General features: G+C 41.3%; 1 protein-coding gene across 15 annotated transcripts in view; it reads right to left on the bottom strand.

Moving 5' to 3' along the window:
- Positions 1-19,690, bottom strand: part of WDR27 (WD repeat domain 27) — a 114,275-nt gene that overhangs the window by 36,408 nt on the left and 58,177 nt on the right. For 11 of the 15 annotated variants that reach the window (XM_077346948.1, XM_077346987.1, XM_077347015.1 and 8 more), the window contains one exon: positions 8,776-8,873. The exons of 1 other annotated variant lie outside the window; for it this stretch is intronic. In XM_077346948.1, coding sequence (XP_077203063.1) covers positions 8,776-8,873 — 98 coding nt within the window. Of the gene's footprint in view, positions 1-6,632; positions 6,856-8,775; positions 8,874-9,835; positions 10,003-19,690 lie in introns of those variants that run through there. 3 more of the 15 variants (XM_077347050.1, XM_077347059.1, XM_077347024.1) reach the window with 2 other exon arrangements.

Genomic DNA, 19,690 nt, shown 5'->3' with positions numbered 1-19,690 from the left:
GATTATTGTTGTTTTTTACTGAGTTTTAAGTGTGCAAAAGTAGAGTATGATATCACATGTAAACAGCAGCCAAAAATACATGACTGAGGTGCTGAAACAGAGAATCAGCTCTAAAGTGATTTACAAGTGTTCAGTGGAGCAAAAGAGACCTCTATCTTCTGTAGCCTTTTGTATACCCCCTGGTGTGGCAAAATAGGTTCAGCCACTACCACCACTTGATCTTTGTTGGAACTGCCCACTGGAAGGGCCAGGACTCCCTGCTTCCTTTCCCTTATTAAATAAAGATTTCATAATCAAGGCTGCACAGCTGTGATAGTCCGGGTCACTTCAGCCTGATGTCTGTAAAGATGGAACTCTGATCAGGGCTTTGCTCAATGGTCTGAACAGCCAAGATGCCCTTAAAGCAGTGCATGTTCTTTGTGGTATTCTGGACCCACACAGTTAGTGCTTTGATGATGAAGATGTGCATCCCCTGTTTTGGTTCCCACCTTTTGAAATGGCTGCCTGAGGAGGTCAGAAAGGCTCTCACAATCCTATTCTTCTGCAAACTGTAAAACAGGATTATTCAACAAGGCATTTTTAAAAGGGAATACGGTTGTATTATAATTGTGGGGGACCATGCTAATTTTCTCTGTATTGTTCAGATTATAGTATACGTGCTGCTGAAGTGAGCATGGTTGTGCTATAATTGTGTAGATCGGGAGGACTTTTTAAAATAAAAGGAACAGGATTGTAGTCTATTCCAGTGTGTACTGTGTTTATTATTCTACTCTTATTCTGCACTTTCTACTCTTGTAATCTTCTTTTTTCCATTGTTTATGATATATCATGCCTCCTACATTTTGTTTTTCCTTTTGTAATAACTTTTGTAATCCTAGTTCCATTGCATTGCTTATTGGATGGTTTATGCTATTTGGTTGCATTACTCACTATTATGTGATCGACCTTGAATTTCTGTGAGAAAAGGCAGTCTATAAATAGACAACAACAAAAGTGCTTGTAGACCAACTGGCAACCAGAACATTATTTGTTTTCCAGAACCTAATAACACTCATCTAGAGCTTTCCAGTTTTAAAAACATTCCTACATAGGGCTAACTTCTGTCCCCTTGGGGGATTGTTACAGTGAGCCAGCTAAGCAGTTAGTACTCAAAGATCTCAGATTCACTAGATTGCACTCTGATTCACTAGATTGTACTGCTTTATGGAATTTTTTTTCCTGAAAGGAATATATGAGATGCACATATTTGGCTCCTTGCAGGCCTTTGGAACACAGGCTGCTGAGAAATCATTTAAATATTGTCTCCTTTTAATGATTTGTGTATGTGGGGGTACATTAAATTCTAAATTTTAATTTGATTTGTACTTTGAATTGTATTGTAAATTCTTCTGAGCATCATGATCAAAAGCATGATACAAATGCAAAAAAATAAACAGTTAGGTCCATAATGAAAGCATAACCTAATATTATCCGATTATGAAATCTGAAGCACTTTAAATCAGCACAGAAAAATCAAGAACTTTCTAAGAATGCTACTTCATTTGCCTAAGAGATTTCTTGGGAATGTAATTATACCATCTCCTCTTTTTTTTTTACAACCAATAACTCTTTGGGGCAGAAAAATATTGGAACTGCCACAAATTTCATATTCTTGGCTGGTTTTGTGACAAAAACATTTGTCCCTTGAAAGCCATGAGCCAACTCCATGGCTTGTCCCAATACTTTAATTTTCATTGATCTTCCAGCCTCAGTCTCAATAATTCAACAACTAAATAGACAACAAAGAATAAGGCCATTCCACACAAAGGGAAAAGTAACATGATCACCGATGCATGGGTCAGCACAACATTTTGTAGCGTCCTACCTTCATTTTACACTACACAGCCCTCTGCTTTTCTCTCCATGATCATAGCATTTGCAGCGTTCCTCACCTCCTTCCGAGGAGTGAGGAACATGCTATGAGCTTCCAGCACCTCCCCCAGATTGTGCCCGTCAATCACTCCCAACAGCCAATCACCTTGCAGCATGGCACCTTAAACCCCCACGGGTCAACGCAAATTCTTTTTTAAAAAAATATGAATTATGCGATGAAATGAGAATCCGTTTATTCACATATGCATTGGTTGAAACGTGTTTTTAAACCATCTTGCAGCCCCGCAAATGCCTATCCGTTGCTCCCATGGCTTTGCCATTTTTTAAAAAGACACCACGAAAAAAAGGACGGTTCAAAATTAATGTAACAGAAAACAGAACCACTTTTTGGGATTACACTGATCTCGTTACAAATGGGAGGATGGAGCAAGATCAGCGCTGGGAGGAAGCAGGAGGTTTATGGCATCGTTTAAAACCACAAAAAAAAGTGTCTGCAGAAGGTAACAGTCTCGCTGCTTTTTCTTTGTGTGGAATGGACTTAAATATCCTAATATGTTTCAGAGAAAGTTGTGAAGTTAGTTCAAGTAGGAGCTGACAATATTCTTTGTAATTAAACAGTCTGTTACACAATTGTAGGCTGTTGTAGGCAACACTGACAATATAGGCTAACATCTTTCACATGTGCTCCTGAGACAGAAAGCAAGCAGGACTGACACAATTAACATCTGGCAGTTATATAGTATAGCAATATGCTAAGTTCTCTCTCTGTACATTGCAGCAAAGATCATATGAAATGTTTGATATTTTATTTAACCCACTTGTAGTAAAGCCCATTGTGCGCTCTAATGCAATGGATGGTAGCTCATAGTTTGGTGTGGATTTTATGCCTCACTTGGAAGCTGGCAACCCTAAGAAGAAGTCTCTCTGTGCACAACAGTCCTGACCTGACAGTCCTGAACCTACATCTATCTGGCAACCTTACCTCCTCTCTGCAATGTTTTTTTGACCAGAAATAGGCCAGGGGCACTATGTGGCTGGTTGGGTGGCTGCGGAGGCATTATACCCTTTTGAGGCCCCAGTTTCAAGGAATATTTCCAGACCAGGGACAGGCAACCTCCAGGTGGGGCCTGGAGATCTCCTGGCAATACTACTCATCTGCAGACAATAAAGATCAGCTTCTCAGGCAGAAATGGCTGCTTTGTAGGGGGACTCTGAGGCATGGTACACTTTTGAAGCCCCACTTTCAAACCTTGCTTTCACTGGGCTTAGCTAGTATAGTCTGTATGTCCTTTTGAAGCCTGAGGCCTACTGCTGGCAACTGCAATTCCTGTTGTTGTCTGTGAAGCCACATCAATGTCTAACTTCAGACGACTCACACTGACTGAAGTGGACAGGATGCTAACTGCAGTGAGGTCGACCACATGCCTGCTAGACCCCTGCCCATCGTGGCTCCTAAAAAACCTGATGTAAGGATAAGGGCCCCCCTCCAAGAGATAATCAACCTATCTCTCACAATGGAAGAATTCCCGGAGGGTCTAAAAGAGGCAGTGGTATACCTGCTACTGAAAAAAAAACATCTTCAGACCCACAAAAGCGTGACAACTATTGATCTTGCACTTAGTGTTTCTGGGGAAGATGGTGGAAAGAGCTGTCAGAGATCAAATATCCGCATTCCTGGAATAAGCTGGAGACCTAGATCCATCTCAGTCAGGTCTCCAGCCTGGCCATGGGGTAGAGGTGGGCATTGTGTAAGGGCATTGTGGGCGAAGATGCGGCGGCCCAACTCCTTTGCCCGCCCTGAAGCCGGGAATCGGTCGGGAGGGGGCGGGGGAAGAGCCTTCAGCCCCGAAGTCAGGGAATCGGGCGGGAGGGGGGCGCAGGGACAGGCTGCTAGCGCCGGCTGTATTTTGCCTACAGCAGGCTTAACTTCTAGTAGATAATAATTTGTTGAAACTATTATATTTACCCATATAGTTTTTTCCCTTCCAAAATTGTTTTCCAGGAATGAAAAGAAAGTATATTTAGATTAATTACTGAATCATGTTTCCTTTTCACACATCCCACAGCAATTACAATCATATAATTGTTCTCTGGTATTCCTGGTAAATGGGGAAGAGGGAGGAGAGAGTTAATCCAATGTGCCAGATAATCATACTTACTGCTCTGCCCTATACCCAACCTGGACATCAGGTTGCTACCCTGTGAAAACAGTAGAAGTGGACCTGGCTTCTGAGGTCCAGAGGGCTAGTCTACCAATATGTGATATTCACAAACCAGAACACTGTACTCAGAATGGATTTCAGAAATGGCACAAATACTCCAGAAATGTTGGGGAAATGATCATGCTATTTCTGTAATACTCAAACAATATTAAAATTAATTCTTTTGAAATACACACCCCTAGCTTATAACATCAGGCTTACTAAGTCTGTGGCAGCTTTGGGCATGAACCCAAACCTAACATGATGTTACAGTAGTTACAACAATAACATCTAGAGAGGCAGACCAAGAACAGAGTCAAAATGGAAAAGCAGAAGTTAAAAAGGCAAGGAAAAGTACCAGACTTTCAAAAGAGGGAATGAAACACTTATGAAACATTTCAGAGACCATCGCTAGAGAACCCTAAGCTGTTTGCCCAGACTTTACTTTTAACTAGTTTACCATTCATCTCCTCAACTTTAAACTAATGTTTTAAAAGGAAGCGGCAGATAAGTGACCTGTGAAGCACTTTCAGCTTTTCATATTATCCATGAATTGTAGTTAGACCAACTGATTGCAAAAACATAAGGATATAACAAAGTACGACCCCTAAAGTCTCCCATTTTATTACTTTTTGACATTTGGTAGAAGTAATAAACTTTATGGTTTAGCAAGGGCTTACGAATTCCCTTTAAAAAAAGATAAGATTAAATTAGATAACAATAACATGAGATCAACTGATACTAAGCTAGTCCCCAGACTCCTCCAAAACAGTTTTTCCAGCTCACTTCACTTGGACATTTGCTACATTTTTATGATTTATGGTGATCTTTTCATTTATGCTCTTTCCTGCGCTGCTCCACTATTTGTAATCCTATAGTTGCATTAAAAAAATTAGACAAGATGGTATATGTGTCCAAGGCCAAAAATTCTAATTTTCCATGCTCACTGATTTCTAATGGGATTGACCTTCTTGTGTGTCGTTTTCTTTTTACTTTTAGAAATCTGCCTTGCAGCTTATAGTCACCTAATTCATTACACAGTATACATTCAACAGGAATCTGCAGTTAATCATAGCTTTTCAGCAAATGTAGCCGTAAGACATATGTCTCTTCATTTAGGACTATAATTTGCAATGCACCAGTGTGTATATCTAAAAAATGCAGTTTCTAACGTGTCCTTTATCCCATGTGTATGCACAGAGGCAGCAATGCATCTATTATTATTTATTAAAATGAAGATACAGTCACTTATATTTTAACATCATCAAAACGTTCTGTAATTACTGTGCTAACTCCATCCAACAGCGTAGAACTAAGTAGTCCTTTAGAACAGCGGTCCCCAACCTTCTTGTAGTTGCAGACCGCCTCCGAGGGTGGGAGAGAGCCGGCGGCCCAGCCGCTGCAGCTGCACGTAAATGCGCACGCGCAGTTGCCGTGCATGCGCATTTTTGCCACTAGGTGGCGCTAACACGCGTGCATGGAGCTGCCGCTCGTGCGCGTTTTTGCCAGCAGGGGGCGCAAACACGCATGCGCGGCAGCTCCGTGTGTGCGCGTTTGCATCGCTGGCGTTCTGGCGGCTGTGCCTGCCTCTTCCCCCCCTCTCGCTGCGGCCCGGCACCATGGCCTTTGCGGCCCGGTGCCGGGCCGCAGACCGGGGCTTGAGGACCCCTGCTTTAGAAGCCCACAGGTTACTACCTCAGCCTGTCATCATCAGGGCTAAATAAAACTGATAGATGCAGTTACATGTTATCAAGGATGTTATCAAGGATGTTCAGCACCAATACTGAGCATATGTAGAAACATGTGTGAGACAAGAAACAGTGTTGTCCAGCTGGGATCCAGAACCACCCTCACCAGTGAGGGGGGTTAGCTCAATGACATGGGGAGATATATCTCTCACATTTACAGTGAAGCCACAACACAGAGAATATCATCATTTCTAGTTTGATAAGAACTTGGAAGTGTTCTGGTAAAGCCCTTGCCTAGAGAACCTGAGGTAAGTCACAATGTAAGGACTATTCCTTTCATGAAAAACAAAACAACCCATCCAAAAGAACTTTTTACTACCTGAAGGAGTCTCAAAAGGGCTTACAGTTGCCTTCCTTTCCTCTCCCCACAACAGAGGTAGGTGGGGCTGAGAGAGCTGTAAGAGAACTGTGACTGACCCAAGGTCACCCAGCTGGCTGCATGTAGAGGAGTGGAGAACCAAACCCAGTTCTCCAGATTAGAGGCTGCCATTCTTAACTACTACACCAATCTGGCTTTCTATACCAAATTAGCTCTCAGAAAAAAGATTGTGGGAGGCAGGGTAATACATGCAGAAGCAGAGGAACTGGAGCCCAGGGAGTGCTGAGCTCATTCTTGACTATAGGATATATGAATATCTGTGGTTGCATTTACTAAATCTGAATTTAGGGCAAAACAGGCCTTCATCTGAAAATTCTTTGGATTATGGCTCAAAGGGCAAGGCACAAACACCACTGTTCTCTCACTAAGACTGAAGAGCCAGCACAACTTTATTCAGATTGTAGCAACAATGCTACTTAGAAGTTGTTATAAAATATTTAAGGCAAAAAACATCAAAGCTCTGGCAGATGTATGTGTGTATATAAGAAGTCCAGTCTAATTCAGCTGAAAGATGGATTCCAGAAAACCAGGACGGTGTAGTGTTTAACACTTTAGAGATCAGGTTGTCTTCCACATGGGTTATCTACCCCTTTAAGCTTTTGGCAAGTATTGTGGTACATTCAGGCACCTCCCTGAATCTTCTCCAGGAGGTATTCTGCATTGAGCCAAATAAAACAGTTTTAAAAAACAACCAGTTTAGACCGCTTTATTATATTACAATCGTTGTTCTGCATTGAATATATTCTGTTGAAAAACTATGTTGCAATGCTCTCTGCATGAAACAATTCATAGCCCTGCCCCCTGTAGTTTTGTCAACTCCGCTTTGTTCTCTAATGCAGTCACTAATCTGCATAACTAAAGAGCTTCTCTGCATGGCTAATAGTCCGTATTAGGCAGGTGGGAGAGAAATGAATCGGTGAAAAGCATCTTTCAGAAACAACACTTAAAAGATGCTTAAAGCACCGAAGAGGCAGTTCACCATGCAGAGCAAAATCAGTTTTGCGGAGTAAATTAACTCTTCTGTGCAGAGTTCAGAAAAACAACAATGTATTTAGTGAGTTTTCATCAGCTTATCCATCATGCAGAAGAGGCCCTGTATTTCTCCAACTAGCTTTGCTCTGAGGTTTTGGGAAAGATTACAGTAAAGTCTGAATGGCTATTGAATGGGTGGGAAAAGTTGGATTTACAAGACCATGCAGCAGCCATTTGTCCTACCTCCATAGCAGCCATTTCCTCCCCCCTGCTACTGGGAGTGGGGCTTTTTTATTGGGGGGTGGGTTAATGGCATTAGAATAGGCACAAAGTATAGCAGTTTCTCTGAATTCCCAGATTTCTTTTTTTTTTTTAAGTCTCTAGCCCTTCCCTTGTGGACATATAGGGACTTAGTTTCCTTTTTTAAACGAAAGCTAGAATTTGAGAAACATATTGATATAGCAGGGTATCTATATCAGACTTTGTCAACAGGAGTTCCATGAAAACCTGGGGTTTCGTGACTGGCCCCCAAGGATTTCCATGATTGAGTGGGAGTTTTTGGTATTATATTTAATGCTGTTACCTGCCCTGAGCATTTGGAAGGGTGGGATACAAATTGAATACAATTATTAATTACTATTACTATTATATTTTAATTAAATATTCTGTGATATGACCATATATGGTTATGTTGACCCTCCCCCAATGGCCAATGATGGACCTGGAGAGGATGGAAAGGGGAAGGGGCCCCGGTTGTAAAAATCCTTGTAGGCCAAGGCTCATTACACATGGTAGTGACTGTAGTCCAGAGAAGTAAGTACTCTCACTTTAACTTAACTACATTGTGGGGGGAGGATGGCAGGGGGCAAGAGAGTGGCAAAAGGCCTGCCCCAGTCTTGTTCCCAGCCCAGTGGATTAGGCTGTTGGACTGTTTCTGATGTTGGGGAGGTGGAGCATGATGTCACATCTGATGGGAGTGTCTGGGTGATGTCACTTCTTGTGACATGTGACTTCTGGGGGTGTGGTGGGGGTATGACCTGCTGACATCACTTCTGGGGTTTCTTGAAAGCTAAAGAATGTTTCAGAGGCTTCTCAATGGTAAAAAGGATGAGAAAGGCTGATCTATATAATGCTATTCTACTGCTGATTTTTAGAAATCCAGAAAAGCCCTGGTAGCCCAGGGCAGGAAGTATAGCTACATCCAGGGGATGGGAACAAGGAAACACTGTGGAAAACTGCCATGTGGAAGCCCAAATGCTGCTGTCCTTTATCTGCAGTAATTGTAATGGGAAAGCCAAAAAGAATCCTGTCCCTGTGTGGAAGACACAGGATTGAAAGATACAGGGTTCAACTACATGCAGCAGGTATGGAGCCTGTTTGGTGTAGTGGTTAAGAGTGACAGACTCTAACCTGGAGAGCCAGGTTTGATTCCACACTTCTGCTGTTCACAAAATCAGATGATTCTACTTTTTCTATCCTACAGTCAACTATATTTCAATCACAGGAATCTGAGAAAAACACAACCAATACATTCTCATTTGTTCAATATGCATGCAGATTTTGCAATATTTTTTGCTCTTAATAGTAAAACAAGTGTGTTTACCTTAGTGTTCTCAAATCCCAAAGTTTTATGCCATCACCAATTGCGGTTGTTAAGAAAAGATTGTATGCGTCATACTGTTGAGTGCTAAAAGCTGATCCCTACAAGGTGAAAACAAATATTTGAAATTGCTGAATTATATATAGAGATGATCAACCTGTATGAAATTGCACTGGAAAAACAATACGTAAGCTTTGGTATTCACCAGTGTGTTACAGCTTTCATCAACTTTAAGACAACAATCTCTTGGCTGATTATCATATTTTCTAATTAGCCTGGTCCTTTGAGAAAGCAAGGTATTAAAATGACCAAGTTAGTGGTAGCTTTTCAAGAAAATACATCAATACTTAGAGGTGTAATAAAACCTAGACCCTTAGAAAGAGCTACAAGAAAGAGCAGCCAGGAAATCATTAGGAACTAAATGGTTATGGCCTATATTGTTGCTACTAATTTCATAGTTGATATCTTCCAAAATTCAGTTTTGTCAGAAGAATAAGATATGAAGGAAAACAGAGCATAGTTAACATTAGCAATGCAGTGTTTCTCTACAAAATAGAAATGTTGAGTCCTTGCCTCATTTTACCAACAAGTATTTTAGAAGAAGAGTTGGTTCTTATATACGACTTTTCTCTACCCAAAGGAGTCTCAAAACGGCTTACATTCGCCTTCCCTTTCTTCTCCCCACAACAGACACCCTGTGAGGGAGGTGAGGCTGAGAGAGCCCTGATATTACTGCTTGTTCGGAACAGCTTTATCAATGCTGTGGTGAACCCAAGGTCACCCAGCTGGTTATATGTGGGGTAGCACAGAATCAAACCCAGCTCGCTAGATTGGAAGTCCGCACTCCTAACCACTACACCAAGCTGGCTCTCTTTTATGTTTGTTTTATTTTAAATGTGTATTTGTCACCTTTCTATTATGTAAAATTTAAGGTTAATATTAATATTAAACAACAATTATTTAAAAAAAAAACATAAGACCACAACTTAAAATCTGAAATTAGGACTGCCAATAAATAAAAACAAAATTTGTCAGTGGAGTCCTAAATAAAACTTACTTTAAATAAGCTTGGGGCTACCACCAAAAAGGCCATCTCCCATTTGCCAGCAGAACAAATTATTTGATTGATTGGACAGTCCGGAGGGCTGGTTCCTGTGTTCTTAATAACTGAGACGGAACATATAGGAGAAGGTGGTCCTTCAGCTATCCATGTCCCAGGACACGTAGGATCTTAAAAGATAAAACCACCTTGAAATGGATTTGAAAGCAGGTACATAGCTTATGTAATGGCTGTAATATCAGGGTCACATGCTCATGGTCTAGCTGCAGCCTTTTGTACTGCTTGCGGTTTCTGCACTCTTCAAGGATACTCCAAGTAGAGCACATTGCTATAAGATGTAACTAAATTATGGATCATTGTTGCTAGATCAGGAATGGACACTACTGGCATACCAGCTGGACTAAGGCACTCTGAGCCATCACAGCAGTTTGATTTTCTAAGATGACTGAATTGTTAAACAGCACACCCAAGCTGTGAATCTTGCTTTTTAAGGGAGTTTAACCCCATCCAAGGTGGGAAAATTCTCAAGGCCTTTATACTAAGTTGAGCAGCAAATATTATATATAAAATTAAAATACAAATGTTTATTAAGTTCACATTATGAAGTGCACTGAATAAAAATATTTGTATTTGAATACATATTTGCTGCTCAAACTTTGGGTTCCTGACTTGTTATCTCAGGTTGGGTTCATGTTCCCTTTTTGTTTATCATCCTGTCTGTATACTAACCCAGATAACTTGTCAAGATTCAGCTTCAGCTTGGTCACCCTCCTCCAAGCCTTAACTGACTAAAAGCACCAGAACTTCAGAACACTAATAGCTTTTTCAGAATTAAATGGAAAAGGAAGGCATATTGGAGATATCACAGGCCAAACCTCTTGATGATCTCCCCCAGTAGCTCCATATAGATATTAAATAGTAAGGGGGAAAAGACTGAACCCAAGGAATTCCACATTGCCAATGGCCATGGAGCACACCAGGAATATCCCAACACTACCATCTGAGATTGACCCCCCCAAATTGTACTCAAACCACTGTAACATATTGCCCCTCCATCCCAGCACTGCAAGGAAGCTCAGTAGGATACTATGGTCAATAGTAGCAAAGGTTGCTGAGAGATGAAGAAAAACTAGCAGGGTCACATTCCTACTATCTAGTTCTCAATAGAGGTTATCAACCAAAGAGACCAAAACTGTCTCTGTTGCAGATCTTAGCCTTGCCCAAGAATGCAAGTTTGGAGATTGACCAGAAGGTCTCTCGGGGAAAGGTTTCCCTCCCCAGAACAGGTCTAATCACTGCCTCCATGAGCACAGGCAGCATAACCCCTATTCTCAAGGAAGCATTTACTGCTCCTCTTATCCACTCAGCCAGTTCCCCGTTGGTGGCTTTTATCAGCCAGCAAAATTCAAGAGCACAGGTGGTAGGTCTCACCTTTTCAAGGATCTTGTCTCCATTCTTGGGATCCACAAGTTGAAAAGTATTCATATAAATCCGACAAGCAGATGTTCAAGATACATCAGATAAGTGTACATCCATGCAAGCATCTAACTCTAGTGGAACTAGGCAATTGTGTCTGCTAAGTAAATAGCAAATTGATCATAGCAGTTTATAATGCGGACAGACTGTACTTCCTGGGGGCTATGAAGTCCATGAACCATGTGAAACAGCTCAGCTGGGCGATTATGCACTGATGGAATGCTTTTGCCTTTTCACAGTCACCACTGCTCTAATATGGGCGCTATGTTGTGTTCTATCAGTCTTACTTTAGCCATCATCCCTCCAGTTTCATTGCCATCAGCTCCCCAACGAACTGGGTGCTGCTTGGTTCTGTATGGGGAGGAAAGAGCACTTAGGGGGGGATTGTGTTAACAGCTCCTTATTCTAGGGGGAGGGCTTCGACAGTAGTTAAAAGTCATTCCACCAAATATTCCACACATGTATCCTGTATCTAACTATTGCTATAACCAAGGAAACAATAATATTTACTGCATGACAACCAGGAAGAAAACCCAGCTGGAATCATACTTTCACATAATTTACAAGCAAGGGACCCAGGACTTGCAGGTGGGAATCTTGTTTTCCTCTGCTGCACTTTTCTCTCTTCTCTGAAACTCCCATAGCCTCTCCCCTTTTCCCACTTCCCAGGGCAACTGGTTGGTATCTGTCTGGAACAGGATGCTGGAACACTGATCTGGTCCACCATGTTCTTATGTTTCCAACTGTACTTCCCACCCACTACCCAATCTACCTTTATCTACCCACTCCCGTTTTCTGCTTTTCCTTCTTTCGTCTGTCCCCCTGACAGCCTCTACCTAGCAAAACTCTGCCCAAATTGTATGATGCCGGCTCCAAGACCCCACTCCATGATGGAGAACCCACAAGAACTGCATAATATGATATCCCATTATCCTCACATCTCCTGTTTTTCTCCTTTCCACTCACCATTTATTATTTATCTGTCCATTTATTATTTAACTTAATTTATACCATGCAATGAACCCCACTGTAGATCCAAAGTAGTTCTCCTCTCCTCCATTTTATCCTCAGAACAATTCTGCAAGTTAGATTAGGTGAAGAATTTGTGACTGGCCAAAGGTAATCCAACGAACTTCCATGGCAGAGTGTAGATTTGAACTTGGGTCTCTCAAATCCTAGTTTGAAACTCTAATCACTAGACCACAGTGGATTGAGTATGGTGGCTGATGTTGAACATGCACAAGGTCCCATGTTCAATCCCTGGCATCTCTAGCTGAAAGGAATAGACAGTAGGTGATGTGAAAGACCTCTCTACCTGAGACCCTGCAGAGCCACTATCAGTCTGAACAGACAATACTGGTCATGATGGACCAATGGTCTGATTCAGTATAAGGCAGTTTTATGGTTCAATATGAGGCTATTTCCCACAACCGGTATTAAATTGCCAGGGATCCTTATTTTTCACAATTGCTGGTGCAACTGGGAAACAGTCCAGTATTAAGTCAACAGATACTCAATAATGCCTTATAAACAACCTCCAATAAGTCCAAACCAATACATCTAACAACATAATAAGTAACTGAAATATATGTTTTCTAAGCATCCTAATTCCAGTATCACCAAAGTGACATACAATCCTGATGAAACAGGATATATCACAATAAAAAAAATTAAAACTAATACAAAATATAATCCATGAAATAGTTTACATTGAAAGACAGCCACAAAGGTCTCAATGAAAATGCCTGAAGTAAAAAGAACAAGCATCAGTTATCCTCAACAAACACAAAAGGGTTTCCAAAGAAACAAGGTTTAAGTACCTAATAAAATTCCAAGAAAGCAATTGCCAAACAAGCTTCTGGAGGCAAAAGTTTCCAAAATATGGGTATCATTATAAAGAAGCCATGAAATGGCTTTTACCATCACCAACTTACCCCCTCCCTTTTTTGTATTTTCAGAGCCTCTTGTGGCGCAGAGTGGTAAGGCAGCCGTCTGAAAGCTTTGCCCATGAGGCTGGGAGTTCAATCCCAGCAGCCGGCTCAAGGTTGACTCAGCCTTCCATCCTTCCGAGGTCGGTAAAATGAGTACCCAGCTTGCTGGGGGGTAAACGGTAATGACTGGGGAAGGCACTGGCAAACCACCCCGTATTGAGTCTGCCGTGAAAACGCTAGAGGGCGTCACCCCAAGGGTCAGACATGACTCGGTGCTTGCACAGGGATACCTTTACCTTTACCTTTTTTTTGTATTTTCTCTTCAATGTTTTTTTTTAACTAAACAAAGTCTTTAAAACAGGCACAAAAGATAGCAAGGCAAGTTAAAGTACTGGCTTGAATCTAGTGCAGCATTTATGTGGGTATAATGTTTCCACTCATGAAGTGGAAATTTCTTGTTGTTTTTGTTGTTGTTGTTGCCGTCGTCATCCCCCCCCCCCCCATCCTGGCTGCAGGTTAAATGACCCTTAGAATTATGTTAGGAAGGGTAGAATGAAATTGTCCTCAGAGGACAAATACTGCACTGGATCCAAGCCACTATTTATCAGCTTAAAGAGCTCATTATCCTTCCCTTAAATGCTACCATCCACGTTACTCATTCATGTCCTTTTGCAACGAATGAACTCATTGAAAATAGTACTGTTCCTTACATCTGTCTCAAGAAGAGCTGCTAAGTGTAATTGACCCCAAACTAGCCACAGATTTGGAGGACTTCTGACTTAACTCCATGACTGTTTTGCACTCCATAAACTACTGCTGTGATAAAGTAACAAGTAAGTGTTTCACAGTTCCCTTAAGTATCTGCACATAGTTCATAACAGAATTGGGCTGAATTTATATAGTGGGGATTCTCTGGTGTCCATTCGCAGAATTTACTTGGGCAATGGCATGTTACCCAGGAGACTTCTGTGTATTTTCCCTGCATTTTGGTCAGCATGCCAGTGGAAGATTTTTCAAAAGCATTCTAAAATACTGGTTAGGTCTACAACACAACTAAAGGTAAAGGTAAAGGTATCCCCTTTGCAAGCACTGAGTCATGTCTGACCCTTGGGGTGACACCCTCTAGTGTTTTCATGGCAGACTCAATACGGGGTGGTTTGCCAGTGCCTTCCCCAGTCATTACCGTTTACCCCCCAGCAAGCTGGGTACTCATTTCACCAACCTCAGAAGGATGGAAGGCTGAGTCAACCTTGAGCCGGCTGCTGGGATCGAAATCCCATCCTCACGGTCAGAGCTTCAGACAGCATGTCGGCTGCCGTACCACCCTGTGCCACAAGAGGCTCATATGCCTCAACCAAAAACCTGATGGAAGAACTCCATCTTGCAGGCTCCATGGAACTGAACCAGTATGGACAGGGCTCTCAGTTCTTCCAGGAGGGGCCAGGACAGAAAAGGCCATGGATGAAGCTAAACGTACCTCTCTAGAGCCAGGGATCACCAGCTTGTTGGAATTGAAAGAGTGACATTCTCTTCAGGGGGCAGAGTAAGCTAGGGTGTCCCTCAGATATGCTGTGCCTAGACCACAAATGGCCTTAAAGGTTAATACTGAAACTTTGAATCTTTTTGTTATATGGGTACTTGAGCTGGTTGCTGGGATCAAACTCCCAGCCTCATGGTCAGTGTTTCAGACAGCATATCAGCTGCCTTACCACCCTGCGCCACAAGAGGCCCATACAACACAACTATTGCCAGCTAAAAAAGACTGCAGTTCAAGGGCAGCAGCATATTATCTGGATGGGCAGGTGTGCATTTTTGGAAGATTTTGCCCATATTAGTGCCACTTCTTGCTGTCCTCAAAACTGCTGTAGTTATGTGGTGGCACAGTAGGGAAAATGAGGAGCTACTCATAGCTATAACAGCTATGAGTAGCTGACAGAAGGATGTGGCTATAATGTGGGCAAAAACTTTTTTAAAAATGTATGCCCATCCAGATATTATGCTACTGCTCTTGGACTGCATAAAAAAGTCATAGAAAACAGGTTTCAGAAACAGTTTGCTGAAGGTCAGGAAAACCTGGAAAGTGGAGAGTTATAGAGTGACTTTGTGTGCATGTTGTCAAAAACATCATAGCCATCAAAGTGGAAATAAACATTTATGTGGCTGCAAACCTTTGACAGAAGTCTTTTGGATAATATTTTTACCATGTGAGGGTACCTTTCTCTAGATACCAACTAGTGTAATGATAGAAGCAGCCTTCATTCTCTGCATTGCCTAATTAACATGATGGTAGTAGGACATGGCTTCGGTCCAACTGCAATGAAATCAATGTATTTGCCAAATACATTCAGCAGTACAAGGCCTTTGATGGAAAACATTCCAGTTTAGCAACAGGCTAAGAGAATCATCTGTACCCAAATAACATCCTTCACTTTTAACACATATCAAGGGGGAAGCTGATAAGATCGTGTGCCTTATTCCAAGAAGGCAAGTTGTACCATATGTCTTTGGCCCACTGCAGGTATTCACTGACTATTGCCTTGCTAAAACAGTTAATACTACTGCTGAATCCTAAATGCCCTTTTCCTGTCATATGCATTTTACTACATAAAACAAAATTTAGCATCAAGGTCAGAGCTAGGACAAAAATGCTTTCATTATTTTTCTGTACATGACTCAGTACTTGATGTGCCTTGTGAGCATGGCCAAGGCTTTCCAATGATGTTTCCTTTTAGTACTATTATTCAGTTAAGAGACATCATAGAAACAGAATCACAGAGTTGGAAGGGGCCATACAGAAAGTTAACATGGCAATTGCTAACATTCCCTTCCACCTGCAAGTTATTTGAACATTCTGAGGATCAGAGATGATCAAAGATAACAATCTTTTTATGAATAACAATATTTTACTTAATTAACAGTGTAAACGTGTATCTAATACATTAGAACTAAGAAACTGAGTGAATGGCAAATGGCAAATCACTGGCTGTGATCTAACGGTTCTTATGTACCACAGTGTGCTCATTTGCCTCTATAACTTTCACAGATAAGAGGCACACCATAATCAGGAAGACACAGGGAGCAGAGGAGCATCAGTGTCTGTTTCTATGCTTGTTTTGGAATTCAAGCACTCAGTCTTTTCAACTTCTGTCTCAGCAAAGAGATTCAGAAGACTAGGCCCCTTAATCTCTCTTAGCTGTGTAATTTGTGGTCGTCTAGAGCTGTTACATCCATACACATGACATACCTATGCAGCAATCTTGGATTAACTAGCAATGTTTACTCTCTAAATGCACTCAACTGTGACTGAATGTCAAACAATGAGCAATCATACAGCACTGGTTCAGCCTCAGATGGTTCCCCATGATATGTTGGATTGCTGCCCGTTCTCAGATGGTAGATAGTATTTAAAGGAGAACTGAATAAACCAATCTCTTAATGAGCACTTTCAATAAATATGTGCCATTTCTCTCAATGGCACAATCCAAGCTAGAATGAAGTATGCTTAAAGCCCAATGATAGCCAAGGGTGTGTGTTCTGCTTTGGGTTGGACTGTGGCCTTTGGTTTTAAACACAAAGTAATAAGGAAAAAGAAGCATCATGTTGCACCCAAGATGAACAATTTATTAAAAACAGGCTGCTTTGATCACTTTACATAAGAGTTCATCTGACTTCTATTAATACAATTTCAAGGTCAGTTTTAATGTATGTTACAAAACTGCAAACGTTGATTTAGGATTGTAATCTTGAGTTTTCCATTTAAAAAAACGAGTTCCAATTTCATCTCCCATGTGAATGTATGTCCACAACTTCAAGTGATCTGCCTAAGTAGCTCAAAGTTGTTCTGCTGACAGTGCATAAAGGAAAGCCAGAAAAAGTCTCAGCAGCAACGTGTTACAAATAACATTGCAGGAGTTTAGTAAAGCTAAGTGTTTTACCAGACCAGTCTCTCAGAAAACCGCAAAACCCCACACTATTCCAAAGAATGATCTTAAAACCATAAAATAATTCAGAACTGAGATGGACTGCTGTCTGTAGTCTAACCAATGAGCTTCAAATGCAACGGGAAGAGAAAACTGGGCATGAGTAATGAAAACAATATCCCACTATGTCTGTAATCCCTAAAATGCTGGTGTATATACTGCTGAAGCAGCTGTCAGAATTTGAAAAGATTCTTTGTCCTCTTCCCAGAATCAACCCTATTCGAATTACAATAATGTTGCAAAATATTGATTGAAAAGCATACTAAATCCAAAAATATATTTGGGACATATCAATATATGATCACTAGGGTCATCAACAACCTGGAGGGGGAGAGTGCCCTGCCCCTTTAAGCCAGCTTGGTGTAGTGGCTAGGATTTCTAATCTGGCAGGTTTGATTACCCACTCCCCAACATGCAACAAGCTGGGTGACCTTCGGCTCAGCACTGATAAGGCTGTTGTGACCGAGCAGTAATATCAGGGCTCTCTCAGCCTCACCTACCTCACAGGGTGTCTGTTGTGGGGAGAGGAAAGGGAAGGAGATTGTAAGCCACTTTGAGACCCCTTCAGGTAGAGAAAAGCAGCATATAAGAACCAACTCTTCTTCTTCTTAATAGAAGCTTAACAGAGTATTATTTACCATGTGATTAGAAAGTTTAAGCTGCAAATTTCTACATATTAAACCTCTGTTGCAAGTTTTTTCATCCAGGTTGTTGGCAACCCTAGAAGTCAGTGCAGACTTACCAGATTTATCTTGCAAATAAGTTTAGACAGAATTGTCTACTATGCTTTCTTTAAATTTTATAAGCACTTAGTTGACCACTATAGGTATCCAGTTTCTGCGAAGAGGACACCTCCATATTAAGGGTACCCTTCTTCCTAAAGTTCCCAGCCAGCATGTCTTACAGCTCCCCTCTGCAACTGCATGAAGGCTAAGGAGGTCCACTGGATGTCAGTGTTCACTCCAAGAAACTAGTCCAGGTATGGCTACACACAGCCAAACCCCACAATTGTATTTCTCAAGGCCTGATGCCACCCCATCCAGGGGGAACTAGAAATCTTCAGTAAAGACAGATTGGGATATTTTTGGAAATATTGGAAATAAACTCAAGGTATGGATGTTCTCTCCCCGCCCCCATTGCTAGAGAGAGATCATTTTCGCAAGTCAATGGACCACAGACACACCCTTAATCTGGTCAAGATTCCTTCAGTTTGTGGTCTCCATTTGGGGCAGTAGGTAATTTTTCTCTGTTCAGGAATTTCCCTTACCTCTATTTCCCATCCTGATAATAATGAGGTTTATTGTAATTAATCATTTATTCAATGCCTATCTGGTCTCTCCAATCTCCACTTCGTGGCTCATGGCCATCTAGTTAGCAAACTCAGAATTACACCTCTTAACTTACACCTTTAGTCTTTATCTCATACCAGCTCAGGAAATAACTCCTGCTGAAACCTTTTCTCACACTATCCCTTCATCACAATGTCTCAGCCATGCCATGCCATGCCAGGTAGGCTGCAGGCTGTGTTTTTGAGTAATTAGTCAAAGCGCAAACTCGCCCTAGTGTGTGATTATCTTAGTGTGTGATTATCTTGGTACCAGATAGATCACCCAGATACAAGCTTGTCTTGTGTCTGCCCTCCTTTCTGTCTCTGCTCTTCAGGACAGGCTACATGTCTATTTTGCCCCCCAACTAATACTTCTACCTGGTTCTACTATAATCTTTATTTCTCTCTGAAAGTAATTTTAAAAAAATAGTTTTTATTCAGTTTTCAAGTTAAAGAAGGAAATAAGAAAGGAAAAGAATAATACAATCTCTCAACCCAGAAGAGTAATTTCTTATACAGTACAATTGAGGGATAACTTTTGATATGATCAATATGAGTCAAATATAATTTTCTTTGGTATTCTATGAAGAAATTCCAGCACTCTGAATACTCTTCAGAAGAATCTTTAGGCACAAAGCTGGTAAATATTGCTATTGCTGCGAATGCAACCATTTTTATTCATCACTTGTCAGTGTCAGGTAGCTCTTGCTGCTTCCACCTTTGAGCCACAATAAGTCTAGCAGCTGCTGTCATGTAAAAAAAGAATTCATTCAGCTGCTTATTTTTCTCTGAATATTAGTGTGTGTGTGCTGTTACTTGAATTTCTTTTAAATAAAAAAATATTCTTTATTCTACATTAATCTGCCTTGCCTCACTTTCTACAATTGGACCCTAGTAAACAAAGGTGGAGAGGCTGAAACCAGCTCCTGTCACTTTAAATTTCCCATAATAACTCATGAAAGGCCATTTCCAGTAACATATCTGCCAGATGGACAGAGGTCATAGATGTGTGTTCACTGTAAGAAGCTCCTGCACCTCAAGTCCAAAGTGGCTTGCCTGAAGAAGCAGAGACAGTCAGTTAGCCACTCTGATAAGGCTCTCAGAAATGTGTTGATGTGTCCCACTCTGACAATATATTCAAGTG

The sequence above is a fragment of the Paroedura picta genome, chromosome 1, assembly GCF_049243985.1.
Source record: "Paroedura picta isolate Pp20150507F chromosome 1, Ppicta_v3.0, whole genome shotgun sequence".
In the NCBI taxonomy this organism is placed as follows: domain Eukaryota; kingdom Metazoa; phylum Chordata; class Lepidosauria; order Squamata; family Gekkonidae; genus Paroedura; species Paroedura picta.
The sequence above is the reverse complement of the archived record's forward strand: the minus strand, read 5'-3'. Positions and strand labels throughout refer to the sequence as shown.